The sequence below is a fragment of the Enhydra lutris genome, unplaced genomic scaffold (genome assembly GCF_002288905.1).
Source record: "Enhydra lutris kenyoni isolate GAN:26980312 unplaced genomic scaffold, ASM228890v2 scaffoldscaffold19, whole genome shotgun sequence".
Taxonomy (NCBI): Eukaryota; Metazoa; Chordata; class Mammalia; order Carnivora; family Mustelidae; genus Enhydra; species Enhydra lutris.
In genome coordinates this window covers 5,326,491-5,345,613 of record NW_019154103.1, presented here as the reverse complement: position 1 = coordinate 5,345,613, position 19,123 = coordinate 5,326,491, and the positions used below count along the sequence as shown (strand labels likewise).

General features: G+C 41.2%; 1 protein-coding gene across 1 annotated transcript in view; it reads left to right on the top strand.

Annotated features, from left to right (window-relative positions):
• Positions 1–149: 149 nt before the first annotated feature.
• LOC111148380 (dimethylglycine dehydrogenase) overlaps positions 150–19,123 on the top strand; it is a 65,981-nt gene continuing 47,007 nt past the window's right edge. The window contains exons 1-5 of the mRNA XM_022504885.1: positions 150–263; positions 1,166–1,340; positions 6,925–7,023; positions 9,268–9,432; positions 12,523–12,727. Coding sequence (XP_022360593.1) covers positions 163–263; positions 1,166–1,340; positions 6,925–7,023; positions 9,268–9,432; positions 12,523–12,727 — 745 coding nt within the window. The 5' untranslated portion in view covers positions 150–162. The remainder of the gene's footprint in view (positions 264–1,165; positions 1,341–6,924; positions 7,024–9,267; positions 9,433–12,522; positions 12,728–19,123) is intronic.

Below are 19,123 nucleotides of genomic sequence, written 5' to 3'. Positions count from 1 at the left end.
TGTGGGCGCGGGTCCGGGAGAGCGCGCCAGCCCTCGAGCCCGCCCCTCGCCCCGGGGGAGGGTTCCCCCTCTCAGCGGAGCGGCCGGCCCCGCCGCCCCAGGGTTTCGGCTGGCCTCGGAGCTGGTGCCCGCGCCCTCGGCCTCGGCCTCCCTGGCCTCGCCATGCTCCGCTCCGGCGCACAGCGGCTGCGGGGCCTCCCGCTGCAGAGCCTCCCGCTGCGGGGCTCCCCCGGCCGCCCGCCCTCAGCCTGCGGCCGCCAAGGGTGAGTGGAAGCCTGGCCAGTGCTGAGGCCCGAGGCTGGGTGGCTGCGGGGCGGGAGCGAGGGCCTGAGGCAGTGTGCCGGGTCAGGCGCGCTTTGGCCTCCAAGAAGTGGGCGTTTGGATTTCTTCTAGATTTCTCTGTTTTCTTTTACATGCACCCACATACAAAGTGAAATAGTATTCAAGGGTTCCCAGTGCGAAGCCACTCCTACCCCCATCTTTTTCCCTAGTCAGTTGTTAACAGTGTCCTCTGAATCCCACCCCCCCCAATCGTCTGTGTATAAGCAAACAGGGGTGTATATATATTCCTCTTCTTAATTACACCTTGCTTTTCACAGTGTGTCTTGGAGAAGTTCACGATCCAGCTAGGAAGAAAGTCGTGCAAATAAATATATTGAACCACTGAGCAATAATTATAAAATGAGAGAAGAATGTGAGCAGTGAGGAAATTAAGTGAGAAAGTAACATTTTACTCCACCTGTCTCTTCAGCCTGGAACACAGTGGATGGAGGAGGAGATCCAAGGTTTATAGAAGCTAATCTTCACGTTGATTAGGGGTTTTCATGGAATAAAATGATTATAGGTGTGTTCTTTAAGTAGACTGAGAAAAATTATTCTCTAGATCCTTTGGAAATTTAAAAAAAAAAAAGTCACCTTCAATTCTTTAGTTCTGTTAGTTTCAATGGACCAGAATTATATGGAATGGGGCTCACATGCCTCCTCTTCCTTCCCCTAACCAGGTTGCATCAGTCAGGATTTAGATGTTCTAAATGATTAAAGCAGCACAATGCCAACCTCCCAGGCACTGTTAAGATATTAGAGAAACCAGGAGAAACACATGAGTCAGAAAAACTATAGCTACGACTGCCTAGGAAAACTACCATTTAAAAAAATTGTCTTTCAGAGAGGAAAACGCACCCTTATCTGCAGAAACAAGATGGAAAGACAGAGCAGAAACTGTGATCATTGGAGGCGGCTGTGTTGGTGTGAGTCTGGCTTATCATCTCGCCAAAGCGGGGATGAAAGATGTGGTCCTCCTGGAAAAATCCGAGCTCACGGCTGGATCTACCTGGCACGCAGTAAGAAAAGCACCTCGAAACCATCCCAGGCAATCACTCTTCTTCCCCCTTAGAACTCCCCACTTCGAGCTCTGTAGAGCAAGTTTCCTTTCAGTCGTGTTGGAACGTGCAATTACAGTTTAGTTGGTGTACTTCCAGGGCATGATCAACATTTTTAATGTCTTTTTCTTGGACATGTGGTTTCCGGATTCAACCCTGGCTCCGCCATTTTCTACCCAGCTGACTTGGGACCTGTTACTTAAGCTTCCATTCCTGCCAGGCAGAAAGGGGCCATCAACAGCACCTACCCAATAGTGTTGTGACGAAGGTTTAGTTAATATGTGTAAAGTCATTAAACACATGATAAATGTTTAGCAAGTGTTAGCTTTTGTGTGGAAAGATCCTGGCTGCCTGATCTCAAACATAGCAGGAGACCTTTCCCTAAACTCCCCTCACCTGGGTTTCGTGGTCCTTTTGCTTTTATGTATGATTTTAATTCCACACTGTGAGTCAGCAGCTTGGCTTCATGAAGTTGAGAACTATGAGGGCTGGGAACATGCGACATTGTTTTCAAAAGTGTTGTCTAAATAGACACATAGCCTAGGCAATCGGAAGTATTTAATGATACACATACTTGTTCCTGTGCTACACAGTAATTGGGCTGAAATGGAAAGTTGCTCAGGTAAAGGAAATGATTGACACTGCTCTCATACCAGTATGTCATCCCAGTGATTTCTGAAGTCAGCTAAGGATGGGAGAGAAAGTTTTGGTGACTGTTGGTACAAATCTCTTTTGGAGAAAGGGTTGAGCAGTGTTAGCCATGGCTCGTCATCCCTTTGTGTCTCTAGTTTTCCTCTGCTGAGACAAGAGGGAACCCTGCTTTTCGGGGACTCTTGAATCTCGGACCCACTCTAGGTTTGGGGGTTGTCAAGTACTGAAAGGGCTGCCTGTCTCGTGCTGAAATTGGGGGAGAGTGCAGCCCAGATTTAGGCCCAGTTGGGCCCAGCGTCCCAGTGGTCTCATAGTCAGACCACACCCACTGACTGGATGGAGACTTCTGGAAAAGTCATGCCAAGTCCAGCTCCTCTCCCTGTCTCCTTTCCCTCCAATCCCCTCATCCTTCAGTCTGAGCAGGAGATGCAAGCACCTGGTCCTCCCTCAGTGTCCTTTCAGAGCCTTTACAGGCACACTGGCTCTCGTTTCCTCAGTTGTCCCTCAGCTCACTTCCTCCTACCTGGAGAGAGGGGTCTGGGAAGCCACCAACACTCCTGGCTCTACCCCCTCCCTGAACTAGACTTTCGAGGTGGCTTCATATTGTCACACAGGAGGAAGCCTGCATTTCTCCTGTGGCTCTCCTGTAACTTCTCCTTAGTGGCCATTTGCTCATTCTTTCAACATTAGTCACTGAGAGCCTGTATTGGGTTCAGGCCAGTCCTATTCTAAGAGGTGAGGACACAACAGGGAAAAATGAATGCCTGCACCCCCAGAGCCACATTCTGTGCAGCAGACAGAGAACACAAAAGCAATGCTTGAGAGTAATCAGTGCCATGAAGAAGAGGAAGGTGGGATAAGGGGATGAAGGACAATGGGATGGAGGAGTCAGGACGCTACTTTGAGGAGGTGATGCCTCAGCACAGAACGGGAAGAAGTGAGCAAGGGTGTGGTGAGGCCGTCCAGGTAAGGGCATGTAGGCAGGGGGAAATTTAGGCAAATGGAGATATTCTGAGAGAGAGGCTTACACCCTTTTAAGACTTCTGGATGGTTAAGGAGGGCATGTGTTTCAGTATTTTAATTACAGATTTGATCATTTATATTTGATTGATTTGATGTGGCCTATGTTTTACAATAGATTATTGGACTCCCTGCATTATTACTTCTTAGACATCCTGTTAACGAAAACTCAAAAAAGCAATATACTCCTAACCTGAGTTTTTTCAGGAGAAGTGGGCAAAGTTCTTAAGTTGATAGCTTCTTGTTAAATGTTAACTGTGCAGAATAATTTCCCCTTAACCAGAGAGATACCAGAGTGAGTGGGAAAGGCATGCTCCTGCTTTGTGCACAAGGTATTATGCTCTACAGTTTACAAAAAGAGACCCAGGCAGTGTGAGCTCAACATGGACTCAGGCATCAGGAGCCAGATTATTTGACCCCCTGGGGATAAAGGAAAAAGCAACATGAAGAAGTTCCACATATTCGGAATTTTTAACGCAGAGAAGTATTTAGAGCAGATTTGAGAATGTGGAAGGCTGGGAAGCTAGCTAAAGGGGCAGATTACAAAAATCCAGGCAGCATCACTGAAACATGACACGTGCTCAAGGTTAAACGTATCTGTAAAGTACAGGAATCAAATACTTATGGAGGAAGGCACGGCTTGCAAAATGAATATTAAAAATGGAGTCACAAATCCTGAGGCTTTGCTGTATTTTAACAAGACTGCTTTCTCAGCAGGTGCCACGACTACCAATTTAGAACATTTCATGTAGGATGGAGGGAAAGGGGAGAGGATGGAGGGAGAAGCAGCTTTGGAGCATGGGGCGCCCAGGAGAGGAAGTCCCTGGGGATGGTAACAAAGTGAATATTCTGGAGAACTGAGGACTGAAGATCTAAGGATGCACAGTGATCCATTCGGGGCGGAGGGAGACAATACTAGAACTTTCTATTCATTTTCATCTAAAAATGTAACAAAGAAATTAAGCTTTACTGGTTTTTATAAATAGCCTTCACTTGTGATGCGGGTGACATACTGGGTATGATTCCAAGGTTCACTAAAAGGAAGGTTGGCACCGCAAAGGAGGCACCCCTATACTTTGTTTTTCTTTAGTCTACCATGACATAATGTAGATCAGGTGCTATAGAGAATCACTGTTGTGATGAATTGAATGGAAACAGGGCTTTAAATAATACAATTTGTGATGAAAGGGAGAGGGAATGAACTTGAAAGTGTTGTACCACATCTCATACAATAATTTAAAGGGTTGTGAAACAAAATTTTTCTTTTTTTTTTTTTAAAGATTTTATTTATTTGACAGAGAGTAGAGAGATCACAAGTAGGCAGAGAGGCAGGCAGAGAGAGCGGGGTGGGGGGGTGAGGGGGGAAGCAGGCTCCCTGCTGAGCAGAGAGCCCGATGTGGGGCTCGATCCCAGGACCTTGGGATCATGACCTGAGCTGAAGGCAGAGGCTTTAACCACTGAGCCACCCAGGCACCCCTGGGCTAAATGTCTTAAATAACAATTTTATAAAAATGAACCCATGTGACTTTTTCAGATAAAAGATTATTAATTCGTAAAGGAAACAAGATGGGATCGGGAGGGAGACAAACCATAAGAGACTCTTAATCTCACAAAACAAACTGAGGGTTGCTGGGGGGAAGGGGGTCGGGAGAGGGTGGTGGGGTTATGGACATTGGGGCGGGTATGTGCTATGGTGAGTGCTGTGAAGTGTGTAAACCTGGCAATTCACAGACCTGTACCCCTGGGGATAAAAATACATTATATGTCTATAAAAAAATTTAAATATTTAATTAAAAAAGATGATTAATTCGTAATTCTATTAAAATAGCTTTCTGGGGAAGGGAAGAGGTTTGATATAGTGTAGATAGACAATTTTCTGGTGGTCTGATTTATTCCAAGTTAAGCTCAGAGGATCTTGAGTAAATGGTGAATGGAACCCTACACCAGGGCTTGTGAATATCATTTTTTTTTCCAACTGACAGGAGATATATGGAAGACATGCCTAGCAGACACCTGAAGGCTAGGGATTCTCCATTATTGATCTAGAAAAGCTCATATGCACACTGATACTAAGGAGAGTGGGATATTTGAAAGTGAAAGAGCCTGACCCACACTTCCCTCTAAGCCCTGTCAGGATTTAAAAAAAAAAAAAAAAGCTGTGCATGTGTCCAAATGCTTGGACAAGTACCTGACAGAAGCCCTAGGGTTCTGATCCATAAAGGATGACACTGAGGAACTTCAAATAGAGTGCTTTTGAGTTTGGGAGAACCAAATATTTACCACTATCATAGAAGAACCTTATAAATCCTCCCAAACAGATTTTATTTGGAACAGATTGTGTTCTGATGAGCTTTCCAGGATAAATTAGCTACAAAATGGGGCTCCATGTTCCAAGATTCATTGTTTATGTACCACAAAAAGGAAAAAAAAAAAAAGGCAAAAAACCAAAACGGGCCCCAGATACTTAATTTAGAGAAGCTACTTCATAGAATTGCTTAGAATTCTTTTTTTGGATACTACGTTGCATCTGCCAGAGTTAATAAAAGGGGTTTTTGGCATGCTACTATTTAGATATTTTTTGGTGAGAGTAATTCATAAGTGTTTATTCAGCAAATACTTGTGGGGTACAATCTATGTGTTCATCAGACAAGTTAAGCTTCAACAAAAGTCTGTTCACCAATTAGCCAGGCTCTCATTCTCAGGAATTTTCCAATTCTTGAATTTTGGAAATTTCAGGAAAGCGAACAGGAGGGCTGTTCCATTTAAGAGAATGGTGGGGATTGGGTTAAGGAAAATTTTGCTGGTCCATGCTCCTCCTCCTTATGGGAACACAGGATTTGTTGGTTTGGGTCCATACTGTATGCCACCCCTACCTGCATATTCTTCCTAACAGCATACATCCCTAAACTTCTCATCTAAATCATCCCCTTTATGAACCTATGAACACTCTTTCCTTAGTAACTTTTAGGGACTTGCCGTATATGTTCATTGTCCGACTTCCCATTACCTACATGGTTCAAATTGCTTCTCATGACTGTGCCCATAAGTCTTATGCCCAGCTCTGCTCAAGCTGGAACGGATGTGTTCTCATCCCAAAAGAATGGCTGGCACCTCCTGGTTTCTTGCCAGTAATAAAGTCCTGCTTAACAGATAAACTACTTAAACTTAGAGAATGTTGTTGGCAAGGATGTGATGTGGATGAAAAAGAACCCTTGTGCACTGTTGGAGGGAGTATAAATTGGTGCAGCCACAATAGAAAACAGCATTATTTGCAATAGCCCCGTTGTGGAAGCAACCCAGATAAAAGGATAAAGAAGAGTGGTATGTTTATACAGCAGAATATTAAGCAGCCATAAAAAGGGATGAGATCTTGCCATTTCTGTCAACATGAATGGACCTGGAGGGTATTATACTAAGTGAAGTAAGTCAGATGGAGAAAGACAGATAACATATGGTTTCACTTATATGTAGAATCTAGAAAAAAAAATGAATAAACAAACAAAAAGAAGAAACAGATTCATAAATACACGAAACAAACTCATGGTTTCCAGAAAGGAGTGGAGTGGAGGGCGGGGGGATAGGCAAAAGGGATAAAAGAAAGTGAGAGATAGAAGCTTCCAGATTATGGAATAAGAGATAGGGTAAAAGGTACCGCATAGGGAATATAGTCAATGGTATTGTAATCGTGTTGTATGGTGACAGATGGGAGGAACACTTGTGATGAACATAGCATAGCGTTGAGTTGTTGAATCCCTATGTTACACATGAAACTGGTGTAACACTGTATGTCAACTCTACTCAAATAAGAAAACATTTTAGAGAATGTTATTATTATTTTTTTTATTTAGTATTTTCTTTCCTTTCCTCTTTCAAGGCAGGTTTAACAACTTACTTTCATCCTGGAATAAACTTGAAGAAGATACATTATGCTAGCATCAAACTTTATGAGAAATTGGAAGAAGAAACTGGACAGGTAAATGCATTTAACTTGAAATTGTCTTTTAGGTCGATTTCTCAGAAATACGTAGGATTTCTGAAGAAGTTGGACATACCATCATTAAAGCTGTGTGTAGTGACATTAATGGCATGTGAAATGTTTCACATGGTAGAGAAATCTGATGGGTGTTTCAGGTAAGAATCCCAAGTGTGCTTTACTATCCATTTAATTTTCTGAAGTACATTTCCCATGTAGTTAACCACTCTTCTTGATTTTTTTTTTAAATGAGGAAAGGATACAAAGAAGCTTTCAAAAATATCTTTAGTCAGTTACTATATCTAGAAACTAAGAAATCGGAGCGTTTCAGCAACTGGATTACAAAGGAGCCGAAGGCAATGCCTGCCAGATTGTTACACAGTTTTGAAAGTACTTCACTAAAAGCCCTTCCCTTTTATTTTTATCTCTTCTCATACTTATTAGTGCTCTTAAAGTGGCCGGCAAAAACTATCTGTAGGCTAAGATAGGAATTTACTTAAATTTTTCATGTTATTTTCCTTGCCTGAAACTATCAAATGGCTCCCCACAGCTTGTAGGCCAAAGGCCAAAGGAGGAGAATCTTTATCAGCTGAGCCCTGCCTGCTTTCCAGCATTTTCTTTTGCCACTCTTTGCTATTTCATATGCTTCAGCTGTTCTTAAAATCAGCTTTTTTTTTTTTAAAGATTTTATTTATTTATTTGACAGACAGATCACAAGTAGGCAGAGAAGCAGACAGAGAGAGAGAGGAGGAAGCAGGCTCCCCGCTGAGCAGAGAGCCCGATGCGGGGCTCGATGCAGGGCTCCATCCCAGGACCCTGGGATCATGACCCGAGCTGAAGGCAGAGGCTTTAACCCACTGAGCCACCCAGGCGCCCCAGCTATTCGTAATTACATATATTTTTGAAATGTGCTAGGCTCTCAGCCTGAAACAACATCTTCTCGGACCCCATCTCAGTATTCACCCTCCACCCTTCCCGAAGGTCATCCCCCTTGAGAAACTGTCCTTGACTTTCCCCATCTACCAGTCAGGCCAGCTGAGGCAACATCTCTTGGTTCTAACAATATATAACATTCTTTTATTTTTTTAAGATTTTATTTATTTATTTGACAGAAAGAGAGTGAGCTCACAAGCAGGGGGAGCAGCAGGTAGAGGGAGAGGGAGAAACAGGCTCTCAGCTGAGCAGAGAGTCCCACGTGGGGCTCTATCCCAGGAACCTGGGATCATGACCTGAGTCGAAGGCAGATGCTTAACTGACTGAGCCTTCCAGGCACCCTAACATGTAGCATTCTTATAACACAAATCACAAATCTCTCTCTCTCTCTCTCTCTCTCTCTCTCTCTCTGTTGTGGTGGTTGCTTTACTGTTTGGTCTTCCTAGATACTATGAGAAACCTGAGGGCAAGGAATCCATCTTTGATCTCTGTAACCCAACGCCCAGCTGAGTGCTTGGCCAACTGAAGGATTCAGTGAATGTCAAATAAATGTGTGTTTCCATTCATGCTTCAGCTCATCATTGCAACATTCTGATTCTTTATATTCCTTTTGTTTTTAAATTTAATTTTATTTCTTTTCAGTGTTCCAAAATTCATTGTTTATGCGCCACACCCAGTGCTCAATGCAATACGTGCCCTTCAAAATACCCACCACCACCTAACCCCCCACCCCAGGCCCCTCCAAAACTCTCAATTTGTTTCTCAGAGTCCACAGTCTCTCATGGTTTGTCTCCCCCTCCGATATCCCCCATCTCATTTCTCCTCTCCATCTCCCAATGTTTTCCATGTTATTCCTTATGTCCCACAACTAAGTGAAACCATGATACTTGACTCTCTCTGCTTGACTTATTTCACTCAGCATAATCTTTCCTCAGATCCTTTGTCTTTCTCGTTTTCACAGGCTTTTCTTTTCCTCTTCCTTGAACACTATCCCCTGTTATTGTAATTATGCTTTCAGCTGTCTGCCTTTCACCCGCAGACTATAAGCGCCATGCCTGCAGGCTCTTTGCTTCCTGTTCACAGCAGCATCTCTGGGGCTTACCATAGGGTCGGACACAGAGGAGCCAGTGAGTAAGTAGTTGCTGTGTGAATGTCTTCTTGTAAGACACAAAGATTTTATATAGTTATCTCTTGCACCATAGGGTAAATCTCTTTTTCGTATGCTTGCATTTTTATTGTGCTGCAGAGGAACCATGTTTGAATGCCAAATAATGATTTACTTACGTGTTTCTGTTGCCATGATTGTCACAGGTGGTGGGATTCCATCAGCCAGGTAGTATCAGAATTGCCACAACTCCCGTAAGGGTCGATGAATTTAAATATCAGATGACTCGGACTGGCTGGCATGCAACAGAACAGTATATTATTGGGCCTGAAAAAATTCAAGAGATGTTCCCTTTACTCAACATGAATAAGGTATTTATTTTCGCCATTTGTTGACCTGAATTAGGATTAGAAAAATTTACTTTGAGAAGTTTATTAAAGGTAGAAAAGCTTTGCGCACACATTTGGAATGGCAAAATCAGATGATAAATGCTGGAATCTGGGTACATAATAGGTGAGCTATTATATATGCTAAATGAAATATAAAAGCATAATGAAAAAATTTATTAGTTTTCCATCTGTGACAACTGAGGAGGCATTTTTATTACCTTTCTATTACTGTGTCCCCCAGATCTCAGGGTTTCCATACATAAACTTCTGTTTGAGAACCGCAGAGAGAATAATTATCTGGTATGATAAATATGCATATAGACAGGCTGTCTTATTAAAACTTTTTACAAAATCAAATTTAGAAGTGCCACCCTATGTTGCTCCACAAATATCACCGAGGTCTTAACTGTACTCCCAACAAGCTCTATGTCAGGTATTGATCTAGTTTTAACCAAACTTGGCTGAGAAAATCCTCTTGGTAATTTAGTGGCTTTTTTTTTTTTTTTTTTTTTTTGGTCAGGCAGTAATCCCATTTGGATGATAAGCATGACTAACACTATACAACACTATAGCATAGATTTACGTACCAGCTACTATGCTAGGCCCTTTATATGCATAATTTTACTTAATTTTCACAATAATATTATACAATATATATTACTACTGCATAGGAAATTGCAGTTTAGATCGTTTACGTAATGGACTCAGGCTCCTCCGGCTAGAAAGAGCAGAGAGAGACCTGAAGCCAGGTTCTCAGACTCCATTGTGCACACTATTCAAGTTCACCACCAGGTGGGGCTGGTGAGAGAAGCATGGGCGTATGGTCCTCCTTAGTGAATACGGCAGGACCTGAACTGAACTGGGGTGGCACTTTGTATCATTGATCTGGGTGCTGGGGCTGTTTGCCCTCGGGAGCCTATGGACGTTTAGATGTGTAGGCGTTCTCTTGTCTGTAGTTTTGTGTGATGACAGTGTGGTGACAGAGTTGCACTGTCTGCATTGAAATTGCATCACTGTAAGGTTATGCATATTATCTGTTTATATGTCACTGTGGGGATGCTTTACTGGAAGTCCCCACCATCACAGAGTTTTCTCAAAGGTATTAGGCAATGGAAACATGTGGGAAGAGTATTCTCTGCATCTGGGGGCAGGGTGCCAAATCAAAGAGATAACGGGATTACTGCAATGAGACATATCCATTATAAAATACCAACGTGACATTTGGAAGTCTACAGTAATATGAATTCCATTAAAATCAAAATAAGTATCTTGGACTAAAACTGTAAAAAGAGATTGGATTAGTAATCAAAAGCTGCCCACAAAGAAAAGACTGGGCCCAGATGGCTTCACTGGTAAATTCTACCAGACATTTAAAGAAGAATTAATACTAATCTTTCATAAACTTTTCCAAAAATAGAAGAGAACACTTCCCAACTCATTCTAAGAGGCCAGTATTGCCCTGATACCAAAACGAGACAAAGACATCACAAGAAAAGAAAGACAGGTGAATATTGTGAATATTGGTGCAAAAATCCTTAACTAGCAAGCCGAATTTAACAATATATAAAAAGGATAATGCAGTATGACCAGGTGGAATTTGTGCCAGGGATTCAGGGTTGATTTAACTTCTGAAAATCTGAGACACCTGGGTGGCTCAGTGGGTGAAGCATCTGGCTTCCGCTCAGGTCATGATCCCAGGGTCCTGGGATTGAGTCCTACATCGGGCTCCCTGCTCAGCATAGAGTCTGCTTCTCTCTCTGCCTGCCTCTCCCCCAGCTTGTGCTCTCTCTGTCTCTGATAAATAAATAAAAGCTTTAAAAAGTAACACTTGAAAATCAATCAGTGTAATGTGTCACATTAATAGAATAAAGGACAAAAACACATGATCATTTCAATAGATGCAGAAGACAGTTGACAAAAGCTCTTTGATCGTATTGGGTGCTTAGTAGATTTCTACTGAATGAATGAGACCTAAATATAATACTGCACGGTGTTCCCTCTGTCAGCTTGGTTCATCAGACTGTCATTCTTCTTTGTTTCCCCATGGTACCTAGCCTGATGGTCTACCGCAACATAGATATTCAAGCATTAGTTGTTGAATGACTAAGTCAAGTATACATTTTCCTGACACCTATATGCACTTAACATGTGAAATTGTTAATAGTATTGAACAATGAAATACAAATAATTGACCAATTAGTTATCAGATTGATTGCAAATGTCAGAAACTAAAATGGTAATGCTTAAACACGACAGAAGTTTCTCTTTCATTTAGGCAGTCCAGGATTTGAACAGTGGCTATTTTCCATGAAGATTTCAGGAGCCCAGTTGTCTTCTAGATCATTGCTCTGTCATTCCTAGGGTGTGTCTCTTCTGTTTTTATTCCAAGATGGCAGCAGCTAGAGCTTTAGCCATCATGTTCTGCATTCCAGACAATAGGAAGGAGGAAGGACAAAGAAGGGACAAAGGGCATATGGTAGTGTTTTTGTTTTTTGTTTGTTTGTTTGTATAAGTAGGCTTCATGCCCATTGTGGAGTCCAACTCGTGGCGTGAACTCAAGACCCTGACTGAGAATAACACCTCAGTTGAGATCAAGAGTCAGACAATTAACTGACTGAGCCACCTAGGTGCCCCATGCCAGTGTTTTCTAAAAAATGATTCATGAAAGCTGCCACATGACACTTTCATTTGTATTTCACTGACAAAAACTTAGTAATACTTCTAGCTACCAGCTGGAAGTAGTAACTGCCAACTATTGGAAATTGTTCTAAGTGGCTGTGTGTCTAAATAAACATTCAGTTTCCATTACTGTGGGGAGAGAATGGATGTTGGAGAGAATGGACGTTGGAGACAGTTGCAAGCCTCTCTCAAACAGCGTGTCTACTTAACACTCAGTGTGAGTCCTGCCCCTGCCTGAGCTTTGATAAAGGAAAAGGAAGGACAGACTGATCAATCTGATGCCATGATGCCCTTTTAAAGTCCAGTTTTACTAAACATTTCCTGGCAGGATATAGTTACACTGAATAATGGGTAAATTTTTGTTCAGTATTGACTCTTTTATGATTAATTTAGGTTTTAGCTGGACTGTATAATCCTGGAGATGGTCACATTGATCCTTACTCTCTAACTATGGCCCTAGCTGCTGGGGCTAGGAAATATGGTGCCCTTCTAAAATATCCCACCCCGGTGACTTCTCTGAAACCCAGGTCTGATGGAACGTGGGATGTTGAAACGCCACAGGGATCTATGAGAGCGAATAGAGTTGTGAATGCTGCAGGTAAGCATCATATATAATATATATATTTTTTAAATTAATGGGTTCTTTCAAGTGGCCAGACATGTGGCCATAGAGTAAAGTTTTACACTGTGCACGTTGTTGGGCGATACTGTAATGCTCTTGAGATGGACATTTTGTCTGTTTCTAAACTACAAAGCCCCCGCCTCCATCACTTTGCTTTTGGCGTGTGATGCCACTCTGCCCTTGGTGACGCATGGAAAGTTGGTGTTCTCGTCCACCCTGTTTTCTTCTACTGCAGATCATGTTTTGTTAATTATACTGCTTTTTCTCTTCTGTGTTTGCTCTTTGTTTATACTAATAATCAAAGTCTAGTGTGCAAATTTGTGAACATCCTTTTTGTTCTCAGTTTGCTCTGGCGGGGCAGAGTTAATCATTTGTGTTCTCTCTCACCCATTTCTGATTGGTTGACTCCAGTCAAACCAATCAGAAATGCCCATCAGGGTGCCTGGGTGGCTCAGTTGGTTAAGCAACTGCCTTTGGTTCAGGTCATGATCTCAGGGTCCTGGGATCAAGCTCTGCATCAGGCTCCCTGCTCAGTAGGGAGTCTGCTTCTCCCTCTGCCCCTCACCCCACTCATGCTCTCTCTCGTGCATGTGTGCTCTCTCTCTCAAATAAATAAATAAATAAATAAGTCTTTAAAAAATATTTAACCATTTTCCTTTCAGAACATTATTAAATATATTTCTCATATATATATATATACACACACATATGTATATATGTGTGTATATATATACGTATGTGTGTGTGTGTATATATACATATATATATATATATATATATATATTTTTTTTTTTTTTTTTTTTTTTTTTTTTTGCTCTGTTACCACTTAGACTCAGAGTAGTGCAGTCAAAAGGGATATTTGAGGTAAAAAGTCACTCATTTTCCATTGTGGAGACCAAGGTCCAGAAAGGTCATGTTACTTGGCAAAGCGACATAGTTAATGTTGGAACCAGGACTTGGACCTGGGTTTTTGACTCCTGAGTTAATACACTTTCTAACAGGTCATTTACCTGTGATGTCATTTCCAACTGTCACACATACAAAAGTGAGTTCTTGTGCAAATGAAAATGCTTATGCAGTCTAAACTGGACTAATAATTTGTATTTACCTGTGGTTCAGAGTGGTTAATTTAAAACCCAAAGTAAGCAGGAGGCAATAACTGATTTTCTTGTGGTCTGCTCTTTGAGTCATTGCTTAAATTATAAAACGAAAACAATCATTATTTATCAAGTGAAATGATATGTCCATGAAGACAGGTCAGAAACATGGACCCTTAAGTTCTTTCCTCTAAATTAGTAATTTTTGATTGATGTTATTTTTTTTAACAAAACATTTAGTGGTTCCAGAAAAGTCATGTTTTCAATATTTAAGAGTTTAAAATAGTATTTCTGAATTATTCTAATCCATGCCCCCCATTTGAAAAGCATAAAAATCTCAGGCTTTCTTCAATATCATTTGAAATTCAAAATAATGTTAAAGGACCTGACTAAAAAATAACAGCAAAGGCATATAACATTGCTTTGTTTTTGAGCCTCACCCCTCACCCCCCAATCCCTATCTGAGACCCCCCCCATTACCTTCCTTAGGGACCATTGATCTAAATTCTGTTAGAAGATCTAAGATAATGAAATCGTTCATCTTTTTTCCCCCATTTAGTAAGGACTCTTTCTAATCTTACAACTTTATGGTCTCACAGATTTAGTCCCTAAAAACACTGGACCATTTCTAGAGTGATAGAGCAAACTAAGCAAACTAAACAAACACATTCTGACCTCCATATCCATACCCGGGCAGACATCACAAATTGATCACTGCGTTCATTTGAGATGCACTTGGGCATGTGCCCCCATTTCTGTCACCATAGTGAGTCAGGCAACCACTCCCAACTGATACTTTGAAAAATCACATAAAAGAATTTATTTAACACATTTATTTATCATTTTCTGAAAATGGTAAGCTTAGGTTTACATAATTCATTACTGCTGTAATAAATTTTTTCTTTACTGTGAGGAATAAGGAATCACTGAAGGTAAAGACAGAATAATTCTCAAGGAGATCTCATCTAAACAATGAGTGTCCAGATGAAGTTTTCCATGCAGCTATGAAATCTGGTGGTGTGATTGGGGGAGGGGAGGGCAATGGCAGGAGGAAAACAAACCCTGGAAATTAGGTTGATGGTGTAGCCCTGTGTTTACCACTACACGAAACCGAATTCCTGGGATTGTTCTCCGGGATGTCCTTCTTTGTCTTTTGCTCCTGGAACTTTTTTGTCCAGCCACATCTATGTCCTTTCCCATCCTCGGTTCTTGGTAATCCAGGCAGCTCCTTCTTTAAAAAAAAAAAAAAAAAAAAAAAGATTTTATTTATTTGAGAGACAGAAACTGAGTGACAGAGTACAAGCTGGAGGAGGTACATAGGGAGGGGGGGAAGCAGGCTCCCCACTGAGCAGAGAGTCTGACATGGGACTCAATCCCAGGACCCTGGGACCATGACCTGAGCCAAAGGTAGAGGCTTAACCCACTGAGCCACCCAGGCACCCTATAGGCAGCTCCTTCTTGAAAACTGTGTGAAGAACCATGCTGTCTCCATTTTCAATTCTTTATTTCATTCCGATCATATCTCTGGCCTATAATCTTGTTTTTTCGTTTCTTCCTCCATCTCTTCTCTTCCACTGGGTAGAAGTTACTGGAGGAAATCTAACTGATTGCATGTTTGTCATCCATGGAAGATATAGAAAGGTGTGTATTTAATTATTTGTAGGTCTGTTTTCAAAAAAAAAAAAAAAAAGTTTATTTAAGGTATAAAAGCTCCCCAGAAGGTAAGTCTCAGTAACTGATGGCAGAAGTTTGGGCATGCCTGCTTCTAGAATTGAAGCTAAAGGAGATTCAATTTTATGAATAAAACAACCATCCATGGAAGGCATTGTGCTAACATGATTTGAGAATGCGTGGCTGATGAAATGTATCCCAGAGTTACTCAGTGAGACCAGGATGTTTCACAAATTCAGGCAAGGCCTTCAGGCCAGCTCTGAAATCTAATTAGAGTAACCAGGATATAGACACTTGGAAATGCGACCCCAATGAAAAGATATAAATACCACTATTATCTACTCAATTGAACCATAGTCTGCTAGGAGTTTCTTTATATGAAGTCATAACAGAAGGCAGCTGAATCTTCAGGATATTCATGAAAAGGGAAGTCTAAAAGTAAAAAGTGGGTCTGTTTGCTGATGTGTCTCCAGGACAGTCTAGGACAGTGGGGTTCTCTGGCCCAGAAACATATGTATTCCCAACCCTGTGACTGGGCAGATTACTCCTTTGTAAAATGGAGATAATAGTGCCCGTCTCAAAAAGTTGTTATGATCAGTAAATGAACTAATAATGTAGAGCACACAAGAACAGAATCAATACCACATAGTAAGCAATAAAAAAATTAAGTGTAATAATTATGATTCTAGGTATTTCTTTGAAAGCCTGATCCGTGCCACCTCCCTCCCAACCCGCCCCCCATTCCGGGGAGACTAGCATCAGTTTACTATGACCTCTAGGTACAGGCTTTAAGATTACCCACCTCCTTTCACTTGCTCTGTGGTCATACAGCACCCATTATACTGGTACATTTGGTTCTCAAGATAATAGGTGTAAGGGGCGCCTGGGTGGCTCAGTGGGTTAAAGCCTCTGCCTTTGCCTCAGGTCATCATGATCCCAGGGTCCTGGGATGAAGCCCCGCATCGGGCACTCTGCTCTGCAGGGAGCCTTCTTCCTCCTCTCTCTCTGCCTGTCTCTCTGCCTACTTGTGATCTCTGTCTGTCAAATAAATAAACAAAATCTTTTAAAAAAAAGATAATAGGTGTAAGAATCGCCGGAGGCCATTTCCCAGACTTGAGAAGAAATCTAACTGAAGTAGTCTGAGTGGGGATTCAGAGCTGTATTTTAAATAAATGCTCCAGGTGCTGTGGGTTCTGCTTCAGATGGTCTAAAAAACGAACAAACAAACAACAAAACTTTAGAGAAACACTACTACGTAGATGTTCCTACAGGAAAGAGAATGTAGTAACATTATTCTTGAGGAAGCAGAGCTGAAAACCAGTTTCAGACATTCCTAGCATCTCGGGATGAAGTAGACTACCCTGTCTTTGCTACCTGAAGCTTTTAAAATTTGCTTCATTCTACCCACCTAATGTGTAGCTCAGGGGCATGAGCAGAAACAATTTGTTATGATGTAAGCCTTTTCTCTGTGTGGTGAAGAATGTTTCTCTTTACTTCATTTCTAATTGACTCATTAAGCCTGAGATAACTTGTAAGCTTTACTTAAGAATTTTCCTAACATGGTAAATCAGAAATATGATTGGATCATACCAACATGAAGCCCAGGATTCAGCCAAAAAAGAATTGCTTAATTTTGCCTGAGACTCTGCATCAAAGAATGTCACTGTATAAACCATTATCATCACTGTATAAACGATCTTACGCAAATAAACTTGTCCGTGAACCTTCGCTCTTTATTTGAAATCCATTTCTATTAATCATTGCATTTTTTTAAATGGAAATGGAAGACATTTCCAATAACATTGTTATTGACCCTTCAGTTGTTTCTCAGGTTGAAATGGTAGATTTTAGTGATTCTTCCATATTTGTCTCTCTTATCTCTGAACTTGGTGGGTGGGTGATGTAGCAAGAGTCGAAGTGTAATCCTGCCAGATTTAGGTTAATTTTCATGACAAAGAGAGGAAGAAAATACCAACGAACAGCACCACTATAGGGTAAAACAGCGTAGAGCTTGTGATGGAGTTCAAAATCATAGAGCTCTAGAATACCTATGTGTTTGTTTTCACTGTATTTTAATGATCAAGTGCATTAATAAGCAGGCAATTAGACTCAGAAATTCATAAATATGTTTGACTAGGACAGAATTTATTTTCTGCAATTTATGTTTTTAATTGAAACAAGTGTATTGAGGATACTGTAGTCATTTGAATTGCCAGGCTAAATATTTTGGTTTTTTCATATTTTAAATCTGCTAGAGTTGCATATAACTAGGATATATGGCTTTCCTGTATTTTCCTGCAAAGTCCTGACATTGGAAATTCACATCTTCCCTCTGATAAAAATAAATTAAATCTGTAAATTATTCAAAGACCAATAAGAGACTCTAATGCCCACAGGTATGATTTTTGGTTTGCAAATAGGCATCCGTTTATGGGACTATTAAACAAGTACGGCCAGTTTAGCCTTTAGGCCAGAACAAAACAACAGAACACAAGGATGATGTTTAGATAGTTAAATAGAAATAAGTTTGGACACATAGAGTACATAGTCTGGGTTCCCAGACTGATTCATAATTGATAATTCTGTATCTAGCCCTGAGTCTCATAATAACAAAGGCTCCAGAACTCATTATTAGATGCCTAAAAAAACAGAAGCAGAAATGGTTAAAAATTAAGAGTGCATCCTCTAAAGAAATAACCTGAATAAGATTCTCTAATCATTTGAACGATTACTCAAAATTATTATGAAGTGAACAAGCAACTAGAACCTCTTCTTCCCAAATAATCCACTGATGGGTCCGGTGACACCACCACTTCCCTGCCCTATAATCATTCTAGATTCTGAAATACCTTTACGTAAATAAAGCTGTCTTAGATTTTTTTTTTTTTGTCTTAGATTTTTAAAATAAAGTCTTTCCATTGCAAGAAAACCAGTAAAGTGCGACAATTCCAGAGTCTCCCAGCGGGACCTTGGGCATGTCTCTTTCCTTCTCTGGAATTTAGTTCCATATCTGTATACAGAATCAAGGGTACTTTGAGCCACAATTTCATTCCTTCTTTTACAAAGTAAAAATACCATTCATCCCCGTGGATGACAATCCCAGCACACACTGGAGAGTGAGGTACACTCTCTTACAGGAAGTCCTGCCCACGGTAGGAGCCCTTTCTGTTTTTCTGTGGCTCCTCATCCCTCCCTACTCTGGACTGGTTCCTTCATGCCCTTTGCAGGAAAGGATCTTACAAATGTATTCTAACTAAACTTGTACAATAACAGATAAAACTCACACTGGAGAGTGAGGTACACTCTCTTACAGGAAGTCCTGCCCACATAGGAGCCCTTTCTGTTTTTCTGTGGCTCCTCATCCCTCCCTACTCTGGACTGGTTCCTTCATGCCCTTTGCAGGAAAGGATCTTACAAATGTATTCTAACTAAACTTGTACAATAACAGATAAAACTTACTGTGTGCTCTCACCCAAAGTATATACGTTTTCAAATTTTAAGTTAAGATCACAATTCTGTATTTGTAGAACCTTAGGTATCAGTAACTTGGGGAGAGGAGGGCCTGGAGGATGGGGGAACTGACTTTCAAGGCTTTCTTATGCAT